At 40.8% G+C, this 21,854-nt stretch overlaps 1 protein-coding gene across 1 annotated transcript in view; it reads right to left on the bottom strand.

Annotated features, from left to right (window-relative positions):
• Window positions 1–19,515: 19,515 nt before the first annotated feature.
• The window catches only part of LOC124861820 (protein SON), a 45,110-nt gene continuing 42,771 nt past the window's right edge, over window positions 19,516–21,854 (bottom strand). Inside the window, exon 20 of the mRNA XM_047355773.1 lies at window positions 19,516–20,143. Within this exon, the coding sequence (XP_047211729.1) occupies window positions 20,066–20,143 (78 nt within the window). The 3' untranslated portion in view covers window positions 19,516–20,065. The remainder of the gene's footprint in view (window positions 20,144–21,854) is intronic.

Here is a 21,854-nt window from a genome sequence, read left to right as displayed (position 1 = left end):
TCAGTACCTATGTCTAGGAGAGACAGGGTTAAACACTGAAAGACAGGGCCAAGTGTATCATCGGTAGAAGGTGAGCATTAAGTTGTTAGCAGCAGAAGCTCGGACGATGCATTATGTCCTCCAGTAGCCTGAGCCTGTAGCAGCATAACTACAGAGATAGCTCAGGATAACCTAAGCCACTCTAACTATAAGCTTTATCAAAAAGGAAAGTTTTAAGCCTAGCCTTAAAAGTAGACAGGGTGTCTGCCTCACGGACTAAAACTGGGAGCTGGTTCCACAGGAGAGGAGCCTGATAACTAAAGGATCTGCCTCCCATTCTACTTCTAGAGACTCAATGAACCACCAGTAAACCTGCAGTCTGAGAACGAAGTGCCCTGTTTGTTGGCAAACAATCTCCTTTGGAATTTTAATTTTCAATTCAAAAAGTGAAAGTCATTATTTAATATAAATACACAGAGTGCAATATTTCAAGTCTTTCCTAATATATGGTACGTACCATGAAAACTGCAATGTACTGCAATGTACATTACTATACAGCAAGCAAGTGAAAAGCTGCCAACCCAGCAAAGAAAAATGCAGCTATATGACATTATAACACAAAAGCCTTATTGTTTGTACAATATCAAATTCAGTTTATTATTCAAGTTGATTGAAAAGTTTTCTATCTAAGGAAACCCATCAGATTGCATTGAGTCACTGACCTGCAGCGTTCACTCCTCCTGGCTGAGTATGTAGGAACAGTGGACAGTCGCTTGCATTGTGTCTTTGACTTTGCAGCAATCCCTCATACTAAGCATGCTTAACAAGAGAAACCTTCAGCAGAACCAGGTTCAGTGTGAGCGGCCATCTGCCATGACCAACTGGCGTTTTGACAATACGGAGAAGAGACACGAAAAGAACACAGAAGCACTGATCCAGGAGTACTTTCTATGTAAAAGAAAGGTTAAATGTTATAAAGACAGTACAGTTTAAGTGGCTTCATTTAGGAGAGAAACACAGCTAACCAGTTAAGTTCTGAGCCAGTTTTTAAGTCTTAAGTATGAAAGTGTGAACTTTCATTGATTGTTCTATATTACTGGCATATGGAGCAGTCTGTCAGGACAATCCCTGACAGACTGAAAGTTGTTCGGCTAAATTCAATATTCAAAATTTAATACAAGATTTTGTCAATAACTATTTAGGATTAATTATAATTATTAATAGTTGCTAAAAGCCAAATTAAACCTATTTTTATGCAGCAATCTGCTGACAAGCTTCCTGGAGATGCTCATTTCCTTTTCCAGCAGGACTTGGTATCGCCTCAAACTGCCAAAAGTACCAATGCCTGCTTTAATAACAATAGTATCATTGTGACACCAGAGCCAACAATCCAGACGAACACCTCAGCAGAACCACAGACTGATATCCTCTACGCTATGCTGCATTGATGAAGTGATTCATGCAAAAAGAGTCCAGACCAGGCACTGAGGGCAGATGCCAAACAGCACGTGGATATACTGCAGTATTTCTCCTGCACTGCCAATAGGCAAAGCAACAGCTTTGGGTGGTTGACCATTTATGCTGCAGGATGATTTGCTCCTGCTTCTTTTCAGCATCAAATCTCCACACTCTTCCACATGCTCCCTGCTCTCGATGCATAACAAAAAAAATTTTAAACTGATTTTTATGTTAAAAAAAAAGGTTTTTAATAATGATGGTCATTTAGCAATGATTCCTATCTCCCAGTCTCCTTTACATTCTGTTCAGTCTCCAAGCTAACAGCATGAAAACTTGGTCCTCTTTATCCATCCATGAGTTCGGTCTTATGCTTAGCCATGTGGTTAGCCACTAGTGGTTTCCTTGTTACAAGAATCTTGGGAAAGCAAATGTTTTGGTCAGTGTGTCTGTCAACAGTTGGTCCTCTTTTCAATCTTTAAAGAAGGAATAGGATCGCTTTTCTCATGGTCAGTCAAGAAATCAAACTAATCATTTCCCTTTTTAAGTCAGTTAGGATTACCAGAAATATTTATATTTAATAAATCCCAGAAGAATTCATTTAAAGAACGTTTTAAAAAGTCTGCCCCACCCATTAGAATATGGCTCCATGGCAACAAATTCCCAAAACCACCTTTAGGTGAAGGCAGATTTAAGATAGACATTGTTTTTTATCTTTTTCCAGAACAAACAGCATAAAAATTAAAGAAAAAGATCAAGCAGAGGCTGTGGAGAAATAATTGCTGTGTAAGATTACCTCAGGAGGTCAGTGCAGTAAATAGACCTCCTCATTCCGACCCAGGAGCATGCCCACCAGGTCATCAGATCATCCTGTTGTGTTCCATGATAAAGAGGAACAACCCAGATAAAAGCAAGAAGTGTTGAAGAATCACTCAAAAGAAATTTAAAACTGAAGTGCTGTTAAATGGTTTAATCCAGAGGTTGAATTTAGAAAAACACAGCAGAAGAAAAAAAATAAGTGCTGCACTTAGAATTTTCTATTGAGAAAGAAATGAGAAAAACAGAAACCTGTGTAGTCAAAGTGTAAAACAGTAACAAATATTCCCTTCTTCCTTGTTTCAACCTGTGTTCCACTCTAATCATATCGAGTTTTTACTAGAGATCAGTTAGCATATAAACAGCACCTTGCATGTTTTCGCAATATCTATACATCCTCTGTGACTTTGCTCAGTTGTGGAGCACCCCAAAGCTGAGCCTTTGGTCTCCTCTTCTTCATGGGCAGTGTATCCAAAACTATGGAATCCATTATGGTTTCTATGCAGACAACACTTATCTGTGGCATCTTACACCATGGCTTGTCTTTGAAAAAAAAAAACATTTTGCTTGCTCTTACATTGATTACTGTAGTGAAACTTACATTATGCTGGTCAGAACATTGGAGCTAGACACATTACCAAGACTAAAAGGCACAAAAACATTACCCCTGTGCTTGCCTGTCTGCACTGGTTCCCTTTAAGGTATCATATTGATTTTAAAATCTTGCTGCTTCCTTGAAAGCTTTAAATGGCCATGCCCTTCAATACAACGGTCCTGCTTCCTCATGAACACAGATCCATAGACAGCACTCTGCTAAATATTACCAAGGGACCGTTTGTGACAATGGGAGATCAAGCCATTTCAGTTTATACCTCAATTTCAGGGAAACCAGCCTACTAAACTCAGGCCATTCAAATCTTTACCTTAAGAACTGAGCTTGAACTGTTCCTGTTTGTGAAAGCCTTTGGTGATCTGTACATTCTTGTTTCATATACTTTTATTGTTCTGAATATCAACATGGCTAAAGTTTTCTTCTTGTATAGCACACTGTAACTTTAAGAAAAGTGCCCTACAAATACATTGGCTAGAAAGTATTTGTCCACTTACAGATTTCTACTGTTGCCTTTACACTATATACAGGTCCTTCTCAAAAAATTAGCATATTGTGATAAAGTTCATTATTTTCCATAATGTAATGATGAAAATTTAACATTCATATATTTTAGATTCATTGCACACTAACTGAAATATTTCAGTTAGTATGCAATGAATCTAAAATATATGAATGTTAAATTTTCATCATGACATTATGGAAAATAATGAACTTTATCACAATATGCTAATTTTTTGAGAAGGACCTGTAGTGTAATGGCAACAGTAGAAATCTGTATTCTATTGTAAAATAGAAGTTCAGTGAAAGAACATACACACAGTTAAACATGGTGGCGGTAGTGTAATGGTCTTAGGCTGCTTTTCTTCTTTAGAACCTGGGCAGTTTGCTGGAATTGATGTAATCATGCAAGTCTGACAAAAATCAAGTAGACAATAGCCTTTTTCATTGTGTAGACAGGTCACGGGTCAAAGACCAATGTTTTTAAAAATAAAACCAGAGACAAAAGATAAGCTAAGATTACTTTGAAAAATTTATAAAAAATAGCAATAAATCTCCATCCTTCATTATACAAAGTCAAAAATGCTTAAGAACTTGACTGTTAAAGCAAATATAAAACTGTAGGAGCTGATTGGAAGTGGTTTTACAATGGGAAGAAAACTACTTGCCGTTTGCTGGAGTTCCAAAGTCTTAGAAATGCCTTTGTAATGCTTTCCAGATATATGTCAGTGATTTGTTTCTCATCTGTTGTAGTTTTTTTTTAGATCGGGTCATGATGTCAGACAGGCCCTAATAACCTAGTGATCAGATCTTGGTGTGTCTAGTATAATTTAACTAAATATTCTAAACTAATGCTGTTAATTCATGATTTGATTTGATTCCCTCAAATGAAATCATTTAAAAATTGCAGTTTGATTTTAAAATGTGTCTGATCAACTGAAATTTGAGTGTGACAAAGAAACAAACCCAGAAAAAAACTGATCATGCTTTTTCACAGCACTGCACCTGTTCTCATTCTAATAATGTATTAAACTTTAACCACTTTCAGAATAATGCAGGACTGGTTGCATGGGAGGTGACAGGTGCACAGCTCTGTTTTTGTGAATTTCAGATCATCTCTTGTCACAGGCATTCTGTGTTCATACTAGCAAACAATAAAACCCATCAAGTCTAGTGAAAACGTGGTGCAGATGACTTAACCATCTGAGGGTGAAGCCTCCAATTGTAAAAATGAGTTGAATGCCAGAGAAGGACATGAGTTATGTGAATGTGCAGAAACACTCATAAACACACTCACACACACACACACAGAGACTCTTCTCCCTGCAGTGGGTTGTATAAGAGTATAATGGCTGAGCCAAAATCAGTCCACTTCAACCCATAATGGTATGAGTAGAATTTCTTATGTAAGCTTGTTGGTTCAAAAACACACGGACATTCCATCTCCCTCCTGCTATTGACATCCATATAATGGATACACAATGGAATCACGTCTTCACATTTTGTAGTATTTGTCCTTGCCATTTATAGCTAACATCATCCTTTTTTAGTTCTTTTAAAAACAAATAGACACGGATATGTTTACCATGGGTTCTAATCTGATCTCTTTTACAATGTTAAATTTGTAAAACCCCTCACTTAACATGAATTTTGTTGAAAATATTATTAAAAAGGGATTTTCTTTCATACTAAATCTTCCGGTAATTTCCAGTTGGATCTTCAGCTACACCACAGCACTGAGAATACATATACAAAAGATTTTATTACATCTGTCCTAACAGTGATGCATCAAGTACTGACTTGGTTTTACTGGATCTAAAGTGCCAGATTTGATACAGCGACCCTGGAAGGATATTGTGGTACTGTGCAAAATTGATTAAGATCTCAATAGGTGTACCAGGACTTCTTTGTCGTCTGGCTAATATAAATCTGAGCTAACAAGGATCACGTGTTCCTCAAGGAACCATTTCAGAGTCACTGAATATTTATATCCATCCTCCAACTCAGTCTTGCAACATCTTGAGCCACAGAATAAATAATAATAATAACAATAATCAATCTTGTGTATAATATACTTTACACTTATTTCAAGGTGCTACAAAAGAACAATAAAAACATCAACCAAAATTTTAATAATAAAAGCGAAATTTGAAAGATAAGATATCAATCAAAAACCTGGAAAACAGAAATGTCTTCAGTCTTTCTTTAAGAGATTCTACAGTCTATGACAACCTCAAGTTATCAGGAAGCTTATTCTACAAATGAAGCGCAACTGAGGAGTATGCCCTGTCTACCACAACAGTTTAGTTCTAGGAGTGTTAGCCAAGAGTCAATGGACCAAAGTGTGCATGGGCATTTTTATAAGGTAACCAGGTGCAGTGTCATGGATGCAGTGATGAGTAAGAAGACAGATCTTGTATTGAATCCAGGCAAGTGGACAGTGGAAAGAGTACAGAACTGGAGTGATACAATCATAGTTTTTAGTTTGTGAAAGCAGGCTCTCAGCACTGTTTTACACAGACTGGGGCGTTTATGGGTTTTAATTAGAAACCGAACAGCAGGGAGTTGCAGTATTCCAGTCTGAAAGAGATGAAGGCATGGATACGTTTTTCAGCATCTGACTGGGTAAGGGATAGAATGAGGATTGCAATGTTTTTCAGAGGTGGTTTTGCAGAGGTGTGTTACGCAGGAGTCAAAAGAGAGGCGAGGGTCAAACTGTACACCAAAACTAGTGACAGAGGAGTGTAACGTCCTGACCAGATAATGTTATGGAGGTTATGGCGGATGACTCTAGCTGATAAGGATGCCAACTATTATAGCCTCAGTTTATCAGAATCAGAATCAGCTTTATTGCCACGTTTGTACATACAACAAAGGAATTTGACTCTGGTACACTTTGCTCTTTTGTTCTGTTTTTGCATTACCGAATATACAAATTTACAATGTACAATATACTCATATATAATAAAAAGGTGCATTTGCAACATCTGTATGCTGTTGTTTTGTACTCTATTGAATGTTCAACAGAGAAACAGCCTTGGGGAAGAAACTGTCTTTGTGGCGGCTGGTTATAGTGAACAGTGCTCTGTAGCGCCACCTGAAGTTAAAGCTCTGAACAGTTTATGTGCAGGGTGTGTGGGGTCTGCATAGATTTTAGCAGCTCTTTTCCTGACCCTTGACCTGTATAAGTCCTGGATGGAGGGAAGGTCAGCTCTGATTATTCTCTCTGCAGTCCTGATTATTCGTTGCAGTCTGGACCTGTCCTGTTTTGTGGATGATCCAAACCACACTGAGATGGATGAAGACAGGACAGACTGAATGATGGCAGTGTAGAAGATGACCAGCAGCTCCTGTGGAAGGTTCAACTTCTTGAGTTGCCTCAGGAAGTATAGTCTCTGCTGGGCCTTCTTTCGAACAGTGTCTATGTGTGAAGACCATCTCAGGTCCTCAGAGATGGTGGTTCCTAAGAACCTGAAGTTTTTCCTTAATAAGATGGCGCCGCAGATGGTTGCCTCGGCGTGTTGGTGCGCATTGTTTTGTTTTGTTTTTTGCTTTAAAACGGTCTTCTGTGATGGTACCTGGAGCTCTCTCACCAGAGAAGAACTCATGAACATCAGGGCTACTACACCAGATGAGTTATTTCCAACTTTTCTGCCTACTGCTCTGGACTTTTTGGACATTCTGGTGAAAGGTACGCTCACCTTTGCTCACGCGGTGAAACACCGGAAGAGAGGGAAACGGGCTGGGGTGCTGGTACGTCTTCGCCAGCGTGGACTACGAACACCGTTACCTGGAATATTTCTCTCTAACGTGCGCTCACTTCCCAACAAAATGGAGGAACTACAACTGCTGTTGGGGAAAAACAGGGACTTTTATTCATCGGCAGTTTTGTGCTTCACGGAGACGTGGCTGTGTGGATTAATACCGGACTCTGCGCTGCAGCTGGCAGGATTCCAGCTCTACAGAGCGGACAGAGACACGGAACTCTCCGGCAAAGCGAAAGGTGGAGGAATCTGTTTCTACCTCAACAGTGGTTGGTGCAACGACGTGACAGTGATTCAGCAGCACTGTTCTCCAGACCTGGAATCCTTCATCATAAACTGTAAGCCTTTCTATTCCCCCCATGAGTTCGCTTCGTTCATCCTGGTCGGTGTTTACATCCCGCCGCAAGCTAACGTGCAGGTCGCACAGCGCATGCTCGCCGACCAGATACTGAGTGTGGAGCGGACCAACCCGGACTCCTTAGTAATCGTCGTTGGTGACTTTAACAAAGGTAATCTGACCCACGAACTCCCCAAATATAGACAGTTTATAAAATGTCCGACCAGAGAGGACAACATTCTGGATCACTGTTACACCACCATCAGAGACGCTTATCACGCCGTCCCACGTGCTGCACTGGGCCAATCCGACCACATCATGGTCCACCTGATTCCTGCATACAGGCAGAAACTAAAGCTCTGCAAACCTGTTGTGAGGACGACAAGGAAGTGGAGCAGTGAGGCTGTGGAGAATCTCCAGGCGTGTTTAGGCTGTACAGACTGGGATGTGTTCAGGACTACTACCAACAGTCTGGACGAGTACACAGAGGCTGTGACTTCCTACATCAGCTTCTGTGAGGACAGCTGTGTACCATCATGCACCAGGGTGAGTTACAACAACGACAAACCCTGGTTCACAGCTAAACTCAGAAGGTTAAGACTGAATAAGGAAGAGGCCTTCAGGAGTGGGGACAAAGACATATACAGAGAGGCAAAGTACAAATTTGGCAAGGCAGTGAAAGAGGCCAAACGACTGTACTCTGAGAAGCTCCAAAACCAGTTCTCAGCCAACGACTCTGCGTCTGTCTGGAAAGGGCTCAAGCAAATCACCAACTACAAGCCGAAAGCCCCCCACTCCATCAACGACCGACGCCTCGCCAACGACCTGAACGAGTTCTACTGCCGCTTTGAAAGACAAAGGGACAGTCCTGCAACCATCCCCCACGACGCCCCCCAACAGCTGCAGCCACAATCCACCACCCCCACCTCCCAAACCTCAAGAGGGGCCTTGGCACCTCCAACCCCCACCCTGAAGTTCCCCCCCACCAGCCCCCTACCCACGCCGAGGACGGCTCTTTCCATCCAGGAGAGGGACGTCAACAAACTCTTCAGAAGACAGAACCCCCGGAAAGCTGCTGGTCTGGATTCTGTCTCACCAGCCAGCCTGAAGCACTGCGCTGATCAGCTGTCTCCAGTCTTCACAGACATTTTTAACACCTCACTGGAGACATGTCATGTGCCAGCCTGCTTCAAGTCCTCCACCATCGTCCCTGTCCCCAAGAAGCCAAGGACCACAGGGCTTAATGACTTCAGACCCGTCGCCCTGACCTCTGTGGTGATGAAGTCCTTTGAGCGCCTTGTGCTCTCATACCTAAAAGACATCACCGACCCCCTCCTGGACCCCCTGCAGTTTGCCTACAGAGCCAACAGGTCTGTAGATGATGCAGTCAACTTAGCCCTTCACTTCATCCTCCGACCCTGGACTCCACAGGAACCTATGCCAGGATCCTGTTTGTGGATTTCAGCTCTGCCTTCAACACCATCGTCCCAGTTCTGCTCCAGGAGAAGCTCTCCCAGCTGAGTGTGCCCAACTCCACCTGCAGGTGGATCACTGACTTCCTGTCTGACAGGAAGCAGCGCGTGAGGCTGGGGAAGCACGTCTCCGACTCCCTGACCATCAGCACCGGTTCCCCCCAAGGCTGTGTTCTCTCTCCTCTGCTCTTCTCCCTGTACACCAACAGCTGCACCTCCAGTCACCAGTCTGTCAAGCTTCTGAAGTTTGCGGACGACACCACCCTGATCGGACTCATCTCTGATGGTGACGAGTCCGTCTACAGATGGGAGGTGGACCATCTATTGGACTGGTGCAGCCAGAACAACCTTGAGCTCAACGCTCTAAAGACAGTGGAGATGGTTGTGGACTTCAGGCAGAACCCAGCCCCACCTGCCCCCATCACCCTCTGTGACTCCACAATTGACACTGTGGAATCTTTCGATACAGTGTTGTTGAGGATGGTGAGGGGGGTGTATGGGGGTGGTGTTCTCCGAAAATCCACCACCATTTCCACAGTCTTGAGTGGGTTGAGTTCAAGGTAGTTCTGACCGCACCAGTGTACCAGCCGATCCACCTGCTGTCTGTATGCAGACTCATCACCATCCTGGATCAGTCCAATGACAGTGGTGTCGTCTGCAAACTTAAGGAGTTTCACGGACGAGTCCGATGAGGTGCAGTCATTTGTGTACAGAGAGAAGAGGAGTGGGGATAGAACACACCCCTGGGGGGCACCATTACTTATTGATCTGGATCGGGAGAAGATGCTCCCCAGTCTCACCTGCTGTCGGTCCGTCAGGAAGCTGTTGATCCACTGACAGGTGGAGGCTGGGACGTTGAGCTGGGTGAGCTTCTGGTGGAGGATGTCTGGTATGATGGTGTTGAAGGCCGAGCTGAAGTCTACAAACAGGATCCTGGCGTACGTCCCTGGGTGGTCGAGGTGTTGCAGGATGAAGTGTAGACCTAAGTTAACAGCATCATCTGCTGACCTGTTTGCTCGGTAAGCAAATTACAGGGGGTCCAGCAGGGGACCTGTGATGTCTTTCAGGTGCTTCAACACCATCCGCTCAAAGGATTTCATGACCACAGACATCAGAGCTACAGGCCTGTAGTCATTTAATCCTACAATGGTGGATTTCTTGGGAACCGGGATGATGGTGGATCGTTTGAAGCAGGAGGGGACCTCACATTTCTCCAGTGACTTGTTGAAGATCCTTGTGAAGATCGGAGCGAGTTGATGTGCACAGGCTTTCAGGCATGATGGGGAGGCGTTATCAGGTCCTCCAGCTTTCTTTGTTTTCATGCGCTGAAAGAACCTGTTTACATCTTCCTCAGAGATCTTTAGTGCAGGCAGAGGATCTGAAGGTAGGGGGTTGGTTGTTTTACGGGTCAAATTTGTTCCTGAATGGGATGTGGAGGAGATGATTTGAGGTGTGAATGGCTTCTTGTCATGTCTGCAATAGAAGCCATTCAGACGGTTGGCCAGGAGACGACTCTGTTCAGGATGGGTGGAGGGGCTCCTGTAGGCAGTCAGGTTTCTCAGACCAGTCCATACAGCTGAAGTGTCACCAGTAGAAAGGATGTTCTTCAGCTTCTCACTGTAGCTTCTCTTAGCTGCTTTGATCTCCTTTGTTAGTCTGTTCCTGGCCTGCCTGTACCGCGCCCAATCTCCACTGCTGTGAGCTTCTTCCTTTACCCTGCACAGATTCCTGAGGTGTGGAGTAAACCATGGCTTATTGTTCCCAAAGGTGCAGAAGGTCTTGGTCTGCACACACATGTCCTCACAGAAACTGATGTATGATGTCACCACATCAGTTAGTTGGTTTAAGTCAGTGGCTGAAGTTTCAAAAACAGTCCAGTCTGTGCATTCAAAGCAGGCCTGTAGCATCTGCTTTGATTCCTCAGTCCACTTCTTAACAGTGTGAACCTTGGGTTTGGAAGCTCTTAGTCTCTGTCTGTAGGTTGGGATGAGGTGGATTAGATAATGATCTGAAAAACCCAGAGCAGCCCTGGTAACAGCATGATATGAGTCCTTTAAAGCTGTGTAACAATGGTCCAGTGTATATTTGTCTCTGGTGGGACACTTAATATGCTGTCTGTATTTGGGGAGTTCATTTGAGAGGTTTGCTCTGTTAAAATCTCCCAGTATTATGATGAAAGAGTCCATGTATTTTTTCTCCAGGTCTGTAATCATCTCAGCAAGATGTTTTTCAGCAGCAGAAGTTCAGCCATGCGGTGGAAAATATGAGCCGATTATTATAAACGAGGAAAACTCTCTCGGTGAATAAAACGGTTTACAGATTATGGAAAATGACTCCAGATCAGGACTACATGTTTCTCCAGAACTTTTACGTCTCTGCACCAACCTTCATTTATATAAAAGCAGATTCTGCCTCCTCGCTTCTTCCCCGATAGCTCCACGCTGCGATCCGCTCTGAGCAGCTGGAAGTCCGGCATCAGCAGTGCTCGGTCCGGGATGTTTCCACTCAGCCATGTCTCGGTGAAGCAGAGAACCGCTGATCCACGGAGGTCTGAGTTTTTACCGGTGAGAAGAAGCAGCTCGTCCATCTTGTTGTTTAGAGAGTGGACATTTTCCAGGTGGATTGAAGGCAGTGGTGTTCATAGTCCTCTTTTGCAGAGCTTTACCAGCGCGCCAGCACGCTTTCCCCTTCGACGCTTTCGGCGCAGGATCCCATAGAGTGCTGCTGCTCCGCTTGCCAGGAGCTCAGTGAACCTCGGATCGATGAAAGATGGTGAAAAAACCCCAAGAGAGGACTCTCTGATGTTGAGAAGTTCCTCTCTACTGAATGAGACCAGAGGATTGTGGCTCGAAAAACATAAAAACACACAAAATACAAAAACAAAGAGAGAGCGAAGCTCTGAGGCTGCCATCGTCGGTGCCATCTATATATAGATATATATATATAGATATATATATATCTATATATATATATATATATATATATAGATATAACTATATATATATATATATATATATAGATATATATATATATATCTATATATATATATCTATATATATATATAGATATATATATATATATCTATATATATATATAGATATATATATATATAGATATATATATATATATATATATCTATATATATATATATATATATCTATATATATATATAGATATATATATATAGATATATATATATATATATATATATATATCTATATATATATATCTATATATATATATAGATATATATATAGATATATATATATATATATCTATATATATATATAGATATATATATATATATATATAGATATATATATATAGATATATATATATATATATATATATATATATCTATATATATATATCTATATATATATATAGATATATATATAGATATATATATATATATATCTATATATATATATAGATATATATATATCTATAGATATATATATATATCTATATATATATATATATATATATATATCTATATATATATCTATATATATATATAGATATATATATAGATATATATATATATATATCTATATATATATATAGATATATATATATATAGATATATATATATATCTATATATATATATATATCTATATATATATATATATATAGATATATATATATTCGTCTTGCAATCAGAAGGTTGTGAGTTTGATTCCAGCTTCCTCCTGCCATATGTCGATCTGCCCCTGGGCAAGGCACTTAACCTCAAGTTGCTTACCGATCTGCATATCGGTGTATGAATGTGTGAGAGTGCGATTGGGTGAATGTGGCTCTAGTGTAAAGCGCTTTGAGCGGTCTGTTTGACTGAAGAAGCGCTATATAAGTTCAGACCATTTACCATATACCGTATTTTCCGCACTATAAGGCGCACTTTCAATGAATGGCCTATTTTAGACTTTTTTCATATACTGGTCCTTCTCAAAATATTAGCATATTGTGATAAAGTTCATTATTTTCCATAATGTCATGATGAAAATTTAACATTCATATATTTTAGATTCATTGCACACTAACTGAAATATTTCAGGTCTTTTATTGTCTTAATACGGATGATTTTGGCATACAGCTCATGAAAACCCAAAATTCCTATCTCACAAAATTAGCATATCATTAAAAGGGTCTCTAAACGAGCTATGAACCTAATCATCTGAATCAACGAGTTAACTCTAAACACCTGCAAAAGATTCCTGAGGCCTTTAAAACTCCCAGCCTGGTTCATCACTCAAAACCCCAATCATGGGTAAGACTGCCGACCTGACTGCTGTCCAGAAGGCCACTATTGACACCCTCAAGCAAGAGGGTAAGACACAGAAAGACATTTCTGAACGAATAGGCTGTTCCCAGAGTGCTGTATCAAGGCACCTCAGTGGGAAGTCTGTGGGAAGGAAAAAGTGTGGCAGAAAACGCTGCACAACGAGAAGAGGTGACCGGACCCTGAGGAAGATTGTGGAGAAGGGCCGATTCCAGACCTTGGGGGACCTGCGGAAGCAGTGGACTGAGTCTGGAGTAGAAACATCCAGAGCCACCGTGCACAGGCGTGTGCAGGAAATGGGCTACAGGTGCCGCATTCCCCAGGTCAAGCCACTTTTGAACCAGAAACAGCGGCAGAAGCACCTGACCTGGGCTACAGAGAAGCAGCACTGGACTGTTGCTCAGTGCATAACTGTACATGATTATTTGAAGGTTGACGTTTTTTGTATTAAAAACACTTTTCTTTTATTGGTCGGATGAAATATGCTAATTTTGTGAGATAGGAATTTTGGGTTTTCATGAGCTGTATGCCAAAATCATCCGTATTAAGACAATAAAAGACCTGAAATATTTCAGTTAGTGTGCAATGAATCTAAAATATATGAATGTTAAATTTTCATCATGACATTATGGAAAATAATGAACTTTATCACAATATGCTAATATTTTGAGAAGGACCTGTATAGGGCGCACCGGATTATAAGGCGCATAGAATAGAAGCTACTGCAGTCAAACGTTTGACTGGGGTTGCGTTATGCATCCACTAGATGGAGCTGTGCTAAAGAGAATGTCAACAAAACAGTCAGATAAGTCAGTCAGTCAAACTTTATTAATACACTACAAACCAGCGTTCTGATAACTCCATTCACTCTCATGGTAAGGTCTCCTCTACATAGAATTCTATTGAATAGAGCCAACCGCACGTTAGAAATGCATTGGAGTCAATGAAGTTGAAGTTGAAATCTAACGTTGGTTAAAACGTGAAAGGGAACTTTTCCCTGATTCAGTAAACACGTAAAAGAAACAGTTTGATGCACTAAATCAAACATTAGTACATTCACAATATAGTAGCGTTAACTGTTGAATTCTCTCGCTGCTGCTCTATTCCCATGTTCGACTGCGTAGCTGACAGCCTTGAGTTTGAACTCAGCATCGTAAGCGTGTCTCTTGAAAGGTGCAATTTTGGGGTCGTTATACACACACAGGAGTAAGCACAGTACAGGTGTTTACCGCTATTACTTCGGCGACGCCCCTGAGTACGGTAGCCGTAATGCTGCAAGCGGTGCGGCTTTGTAGTTTACCAGTCGTACTGAAACATTTTGACAGAGCGCCGTGTACAACCAGTATGGATCAACCAATTAACCAATTGATCCATATATAAGGCGCTCCGGATTACAAGGCGCACTGTCGTTTTTTGAGAAAATTAATGGTTTTTAAGTGCGCCTTATAGTGCGGAAAATACGGTATATATATTAGCACTGGTACACAGCGCAGGATGCTACCTAAATGAACCACTTTTGGTCTTGAAGCCTATTCTGTCTTTTGTAGTGATCAGAGTGTGAACAACCCTATATTGTGAATTTGTAGCAATAAGCTATATATGAAATACTAAGCAATGATTGTATAGAAGCAAATATTTATAAAATGAGATATTGAAAAATTGAGAAAAAAATTGACACTGAATAGTTTTGGGCCTAAATCCACGTTATTTACTTGTCATGCATTTAAGTGGAGCTATTTAATTCCATTTCTCATCTTTTAATTTCTTGTACTCATCTTGTACTTTTTGCCCTCATCTGAATAGTGTTAAATTAACTTGCCTCGTCCAGTAAAATTTGATATCAAAAGAACTTTAATTAAAATATGAAAATAAGCAGCAGATATTATCTCACATTCCCCAATACTGACTGTATTAGGGTTTGTTTGTGTGTTCATATGTGGAGTTGCAAAATATAAAGTGCTTTTTCCAACTTTTTCTGTGTTTGTACTGTGTCTTACATTTAGTTGAAAACATATTCCAGTCTTTCTGGGTTTTTTTTCTCAGCATTAAAGTTAAGTACAGTATGCAGAGACCACCTACTAGCAGTAAGAGTGTCTAAACCCTGGAAATCAGTCATCTTGCAGTGTTGCCTTTGAATGCTTCACCGAACATCCTAATTAAATCCATTCCTTTTTGCTCCAGTAGCTTTCATATTTTTATTGGAGTGACAAAGTTTTGTTTCACTAAACTGTAGCCTTTTGAAAAGTGGTTAGAAGGTGTCCTACTCCCTTCTTTGGCTCCAATTACAGAACTAATCCAATTATAACATTTCCAGAAACATTTAGCTATGAATTCATTTTATTAAGTTACAAGCAAAAAAAGGTATTGTATATACTGTAGCTAACCTCAAAGCAACATGATTTCAGCCAAAATATAACATGGCATCTTCTATATGAATAAGATTTGTTTTGATGTCTCCCACTCAAATTAAACAGAAAGCATGAATTTGACATGCGTTCTGAAAGATGCATTTTCAGCCACTTGAGATGACAGACCATCAATGTGTCAGAGTTTTGTAAAACAAATTTCCCTAAAGGCCCGTCTTTTTCTTTGATTTCATTTGGTTATTTAAACGTTTCAAGGTAAATGGTAAAATGAACGGAAAGAACAGAATGTTATATGGATGTTAATGTATTGCATACAGACTGTAAAAAAGGATACAAGTCTCTCCCCTCATTGCCTGACATTAAACCTGACTACATTTCTTGTTTTGAGTCAGTTAGAATTAATAAAATTATGCTAATAAAATGATATCTTGGCTAAACAGCAGAACAATGACAGATTCTTTTTTTTACTTTTTTAAATTCAGACTTTTCTTCAGTATTTGGTCAAACATTATGGGGTTCCTTTCACAAAGATTCTCACAATAGTTCCTCCTCTATGTATAAGTATATATCCATCCATCTTCTATACCAGCTCCTTCCGTACAGGGTCATGGGGGAGCTGGTGCCAATCTCCAGTGGTCTACGGATCAGAGGCGAACAGGTCACCAGTTCATCGCAGGGCAACACAGACACATACAGGACAAACAAGTATTCACACATTCATTCATACCTATGGATAATTGACAGAGGCCATTTAGCCTAACAGTAACGGTTTTTGGATTATGGGAGGAAGCTAGAGTACCAACGGATGCACTGGGAGAACTTGTACATACTGCTCCAAGTGTTTTTACACATTGTGGTTGTTGTGACCACTGATGTTGACATATGATGTGAGCGATAGAAACTGTAGTCAAATTCCTTGTTTGTGCACACAAAGTTGGCCAATAAAGTTGATTCTGACTATGTGCAGTGGAGAGCTAATGCTGCACATCAGCCTGAACACATCATCCCCATGGTGACACATGGTGGTGCAATCAAGATGCTGTGGGGATGCTATTCTTTAGCAAGCACAGGAAAACTCATCAGAGCTGATTGGAAGATGGATGGAGATGAATACTGGACAATACTGGAGCAAAACCCACAGAAAGGCTGCTGAAGACTTGAGACTGTGGTGGAGGATCATCTTCCAGCAGGACAGCCACCCTAAATACAAAGCAACAACTCAAAGCATATTTTCGTATAAGAATGTCCTAGTCAAACTCCAGACCCAAATCCATTTCAGAATCTGTGGCAGCAATGGAAAATTGATGTAGTTGCTCTCTAGCCAATCTGACTGGGTTATTTTTTGAAAGAATTAAGAGTTTAGATGTCCAAAGCTAGAACAGCCATAATACATGTAATTGTAGTGAAAGCTGGGTTGACAAAGTATGAACTCAGTTGGGCTGAATACTTATACACATACCAGTTTATACCATAGGTTTTAAATATAATTGTAAGGTACTATAAGCTACTGATTATCTGGGTGAGGTCTTATTAGTTTTAAAGAGCTCACTGAGTTTTATCGAAAACATTGAACAACAAAAAGATGTGAGAGGTTCAAGCTTTTCTAGTAAATAATTAACTATACTGCATTTATATGCACAGCTTAGTCTTGTTAATGCCACAGCAGAATTAGTGTACCCTGATCCAGCTGACACCGCCTCAACCTCAGAGTCTGAAATGATCACAGCAGCAATGACTACAAGGAAACAGATCATAGCAATGGCTGCAGTCCATCAAATCAAAGATTCCTGCTGTGGGCATTCCAGAACTTAGAAAAAGAAAGCGTTTAATATAGAATACCCAAGTCTTTATGCACTTTATTTCAATGCCTACACCCATGCGCACGGCCTCATATTTAACTAAAATAAAGTATTCTCTGCATGACATTAGGAGGATGGCACAGATGGGCTGATGATACTTGAAGGCAGCTTGAGAAACAAGTCACGCATTAAGTCCTTTCAGAGACATATTGCCTTATAATGCAACACTAACGAGCTCGGAACATTAAGACAGATGTCACATTTAGCTCTGAACACTGAAAATATACAATTCCTCAATCTCATGACAATTCACAACAAAAGCAGCTTTCTGCATGTTTCCTCTGGGATTTTATTGATTTATCCTGATGGTGAGGGCCAAGTTTGAGAGTTGGAAGGCCAAGGTCTGGACCTTTTCTGGGCCACTCCAAAACATTATTGATGTTTCCAGTCAAAAGAGACATGCTAATTAAAAGATTACTTTAATCACAAATCTGCCAGGGTTGTGAATTACTTTTGCAGGGACAGAGATAGATACTGTTTGCACCAATTGAACAGGTTCCACAAAAGGTTTTCCAGTTATCCGTATGGCCTACAGGTCCTTCTCAAAATATTAGCATATTGTGATAGTTCATTATTTTCCATAATGTAATGATGAAAATTTAACATTCATATATTTTAGATTCATCGCACACTAACTGAAATATTTCAGGTCTTTTATTGTCTTAATACGGATGATTTTGGCATACAGCTCATGAAAACCCAAAATTCCTATCTCACAAAATTAGCATATTTCATCCGACCAATAAAAGATAAGTGTTTTTAATACAAAAAACGTCAACCTTCAAATAATCATGTACAGTTATGCACTCAATACTTGGTCGGGAATCCTTTGGCAGAAATGACTGCTTCAATGCGGCGTGGCATGGAGGCAATCAGCCTGTGGCACTGCTGAGGTCTTATGGAGGCCCAGGATGCTTCGATAGCGGCCTTTAGCTCATCCAGAGTGTTGGGTCTTGAGTCTCTCAACGTTCTCTTCACAATATCCCTCAGATTCTCTATGGGGTTCAGGTCAGGAGAGTTGGCAGGCCAATTGAGCAAAGTGATACCATGGTCAGTAAACCATTTACCAGTGGTTTTGGCACTGTGAGCAGGTGCCAGGTCGTGCTGAAAAATGAAATCTTCATCTCCATAAAGCTTTTCAGCAGATGGAAGCATGAAGTGCTCCAAAATCTCCTGATAGCTAGCTGCATTGACCCTGCCCTTGATAAAACACAGTGGACCAACACCAGCAGCTGACACGGCACCCCAGACCATCACTGACTGTGGGTACTTGACACTGGACTTCTGGCATTTTGGCATTTCCTTCTCCCCAGTCTTCCTCCAGACTCTGGCACCTTGATTTCCGAATGACATGCAGAATTTGCTTTGATCCGAAAAAAGTACTTTGGACCACTGAGCAACAGTCCAGTGCTGCTTCTCTGTAGCCCAGGTCAGGTGCTTCTGCTGCTGTTTCTGGTTCAAAAGTGGCTTGACCTGGGGAATGCGGCACCTGTAGCCCATTTCCTGCACACGCCTGTGCACGGTGGCTCTGGATGTTTCTACTCCAGACTCAGTCCACTGCTTCCGCAGGTCCCCCAAGGTCTGGAATCGGCCCTTCTCCACAATCTTCCTCAGGGTCCGGTCACCTCTTCTCGTTGTGCAGCGTTTTCTACCACACTTTTTCCTTCCCACAGACTTCCCACTGAGGTGCCTTGATACAGCACTCTGGGAACAGCCTATTCGTTCAGAAATGTCTTTCTGTGTCTTACCCTCTTGCTTGAGGGTGTCAATAGTGGCCTTCTGGACAGCAGTCAGGTCGGCAGTCTTACCCATGATTGGGGTTTTGAGTGATGAACCAGGCTGGGAGTTTTAAAGGCCCCAGGAATCTTTTGCAGGTGTTTAGAGTTAACTCGTTGATTCAGATGATTAGGTTCATAGCTCGTTTAGAGACCCTTTTAATGATATGCTAATTTTGTGAGATAGGAATTTTCAAACAGCACCTGGACCTCCAACGTCAGACATTCCACCTCTCAAACAAAACATGCCTTCTGAACAAACTGTTGGACGTTTTCAGTGATCAGGAAACTCGAGGCGATATAGGTTATTTAACCGTGTTACATAAATAGATTCTTTATTTCTGTTTGCATATGTTAGAAGGCTTTAATCCAACTTGAAAAGCCTTGTATGGTAAACATTTAGTAAGAAGGAAAACCACAACATCAGGACAAACAGAACCAAGCCCTGTCATTTACAGCTAAAGGTCTTCACTTAGATTTGACTCATAAAAGATTAAAACAGTTACTATACATTACACTCATTATACATATTTACATTACAAATATACAGTACATGCATACTTTATACAATCTCCATGAAATGTCTAAAAATCCAAAGCACCGGGCATGTTGGGAAGCTGAGTATTTGTTCTCTACAACAGTGAAAAATATTGGACTGGTTAGGTAACGGAAGGAAACACCACAACTGGACTTACTGACTGGCTCAGTTCATTGTGTACCAGTCTGCCATGTCAGTGAAACATCTTGAACAAAAGCAGCAAGCTGTTCTCTCTGGAAAACATTCTGTACCTTTCCTGACTGTCACAAGGTTAAGCGTTTGCAGGAGGAAAATAAAAGCCCTGCATAAATGTCTACGTGGAGAAAAGAGGGCCAGTAGAAGCAGCAGTGAAGACTGGGCCAGTGTAGAGTCCAGGGCCATCGACAGGGACCTGCAAAAAGAAAGAAACACATGTCAAAGGGAAAATACGATGATCACATCAAATACATTGTAACATGACACTAAGTAGGATTAGCAGTCTAATAAACCTGTGATATTAATATAGCACAAACAGGAAGTACCCTGTCCACCATGGACCTACAGGTGCATAAAGTAAAGCAGAATATCAAAATAAACATTCAAAAAGTCAAACTGTTTAAGTGATAAAGAGTTTAAAAAGACTTTCCTGTTGTGGCTCAGTTAGGATTAAACTAAATTATTTTTGTTGCTAAACGCTAGAATAATAAGAGACAGTTCTTTATTTTCCAGAATTCAGAATTGTCTGGCAGAACCGGTGGAACTGGGTCAGTTTTGTAGGCCTCCTTGCTCACATGCACCTTCTCAGTTCGTCCCACTAATGTTCTCTGGTCCCGAGATCAGGACTTTGTGATGGACACTCATAAAACATTGACCTTGTTGTCCTTAAGCCACTTTGTAACTAATCTACATGTATGCTTCATTATTTCCATATAATGTTCTTTCCGCACGATGCCATCTAATTTGTGAAGTGCTCCATTCCGCCCTGCAGCTAAACAGCCATCCTATATACTATAACGGCCTCTACATGAACAGAGAGATCTGTTCACTCTCCTAGGACCGAGACACAGAAATGGAGTGGTGTCATTCTTTTCTCCTGAAGAAACAAACATCCTGGCCATAACAGACTTGGTTCCTGCCATTTTAAATAAACCAACACATTGTGTTAAACAAACCACTGTCACTTGTCGCCATTCACATCTGTCATACATGCTCAAATCGAATTCAAAACCTTCCGATTGCCAGACACCGTTATGTCCAAACCAACAGTCCTTGGCTTCATTGGAAAAACTGGGACATCTCAGTATATGAGTGGAAAGTTGAGTGGAAGAATCACCATGGTAACACCAGCTAACAGGACTAGCCAAGTGGAAGACGAGACCCACCAGAACCAACAATGCAAAAGAGCTGAAGGCTGTTATTAAAGTGGCCTGGGCAACCTGAACACCTCAGCAGAACCACAGGCTGATCCCTTCTATGCCATGCAGCACTGATGCAGTAATTCATCATAAGGGAACCCAGACTAGGTACTGGGAGCAGATTCTGGACACTACATGGATATGCTTTCCAGTAGACCGACATTTCTGTATACAGAATCATGTTTTATTGGTCTGATGTAATATTCTAATTTTCTGGGAAACTAAATATTGGGTTTTCATTCACTGTAAGCCAGAACGATCACAACTAACAGAGATAAATGTCTGAAATATATCACTCTGTGGAAAGAATTGAGGTAATGAGTTGAACTTTTAACTGAATAACTGACATAAATTAACCTTTTGATGCTATTCTAATTTATTGAGAACCTGTTTGGAAGAACATCATCACCGCGAGCCATGTTTCAATTATCAACACCAAGAAAAAACAGTTGGAAAAGCAGAGTTATTGGCATGACTCCTACTGGTCTTTTACTGTTGCAAAGACGCAGGATTGTTTGTGGCACAGTGGTTTTTCTAAGCGGCTCCAGTCAAAAAGAACTTATTGTGAATAGCTTTGCATTTAAATGTGTAAATAATTAGAACTTTTCCAAAGAAGCTTACAGCATTTACAGAGCTGAAAAGCTGCTCTTAGCTCTACCTCCCATGTTTGCAGCAAGATGCAGCGGCTCTTCAAGAAGTCTGTGGTTG

Source organism: Girardinichthys multiradiatus, chromosome 24 (genome assembly GCF_021462225.1).
Source record: "Girardinichthys multiradiatus isolate DD_20200921_A chromosome 24, DD_fGirMul_XY1, whole genome shotgun sequence".
Lineage (NCBI taxonomy): Eukaryota > Metazoa > Chordata > Actinopteri > Cyprinodontiformes > Goodeidae > Girardinichthys > Girardinichthys multiradiatus.
The sequence above is the reverse complement of the archived record's forward strand: the minus strand, read 5'-3'. Positions and strand labels throughout refer to the sequence as shown.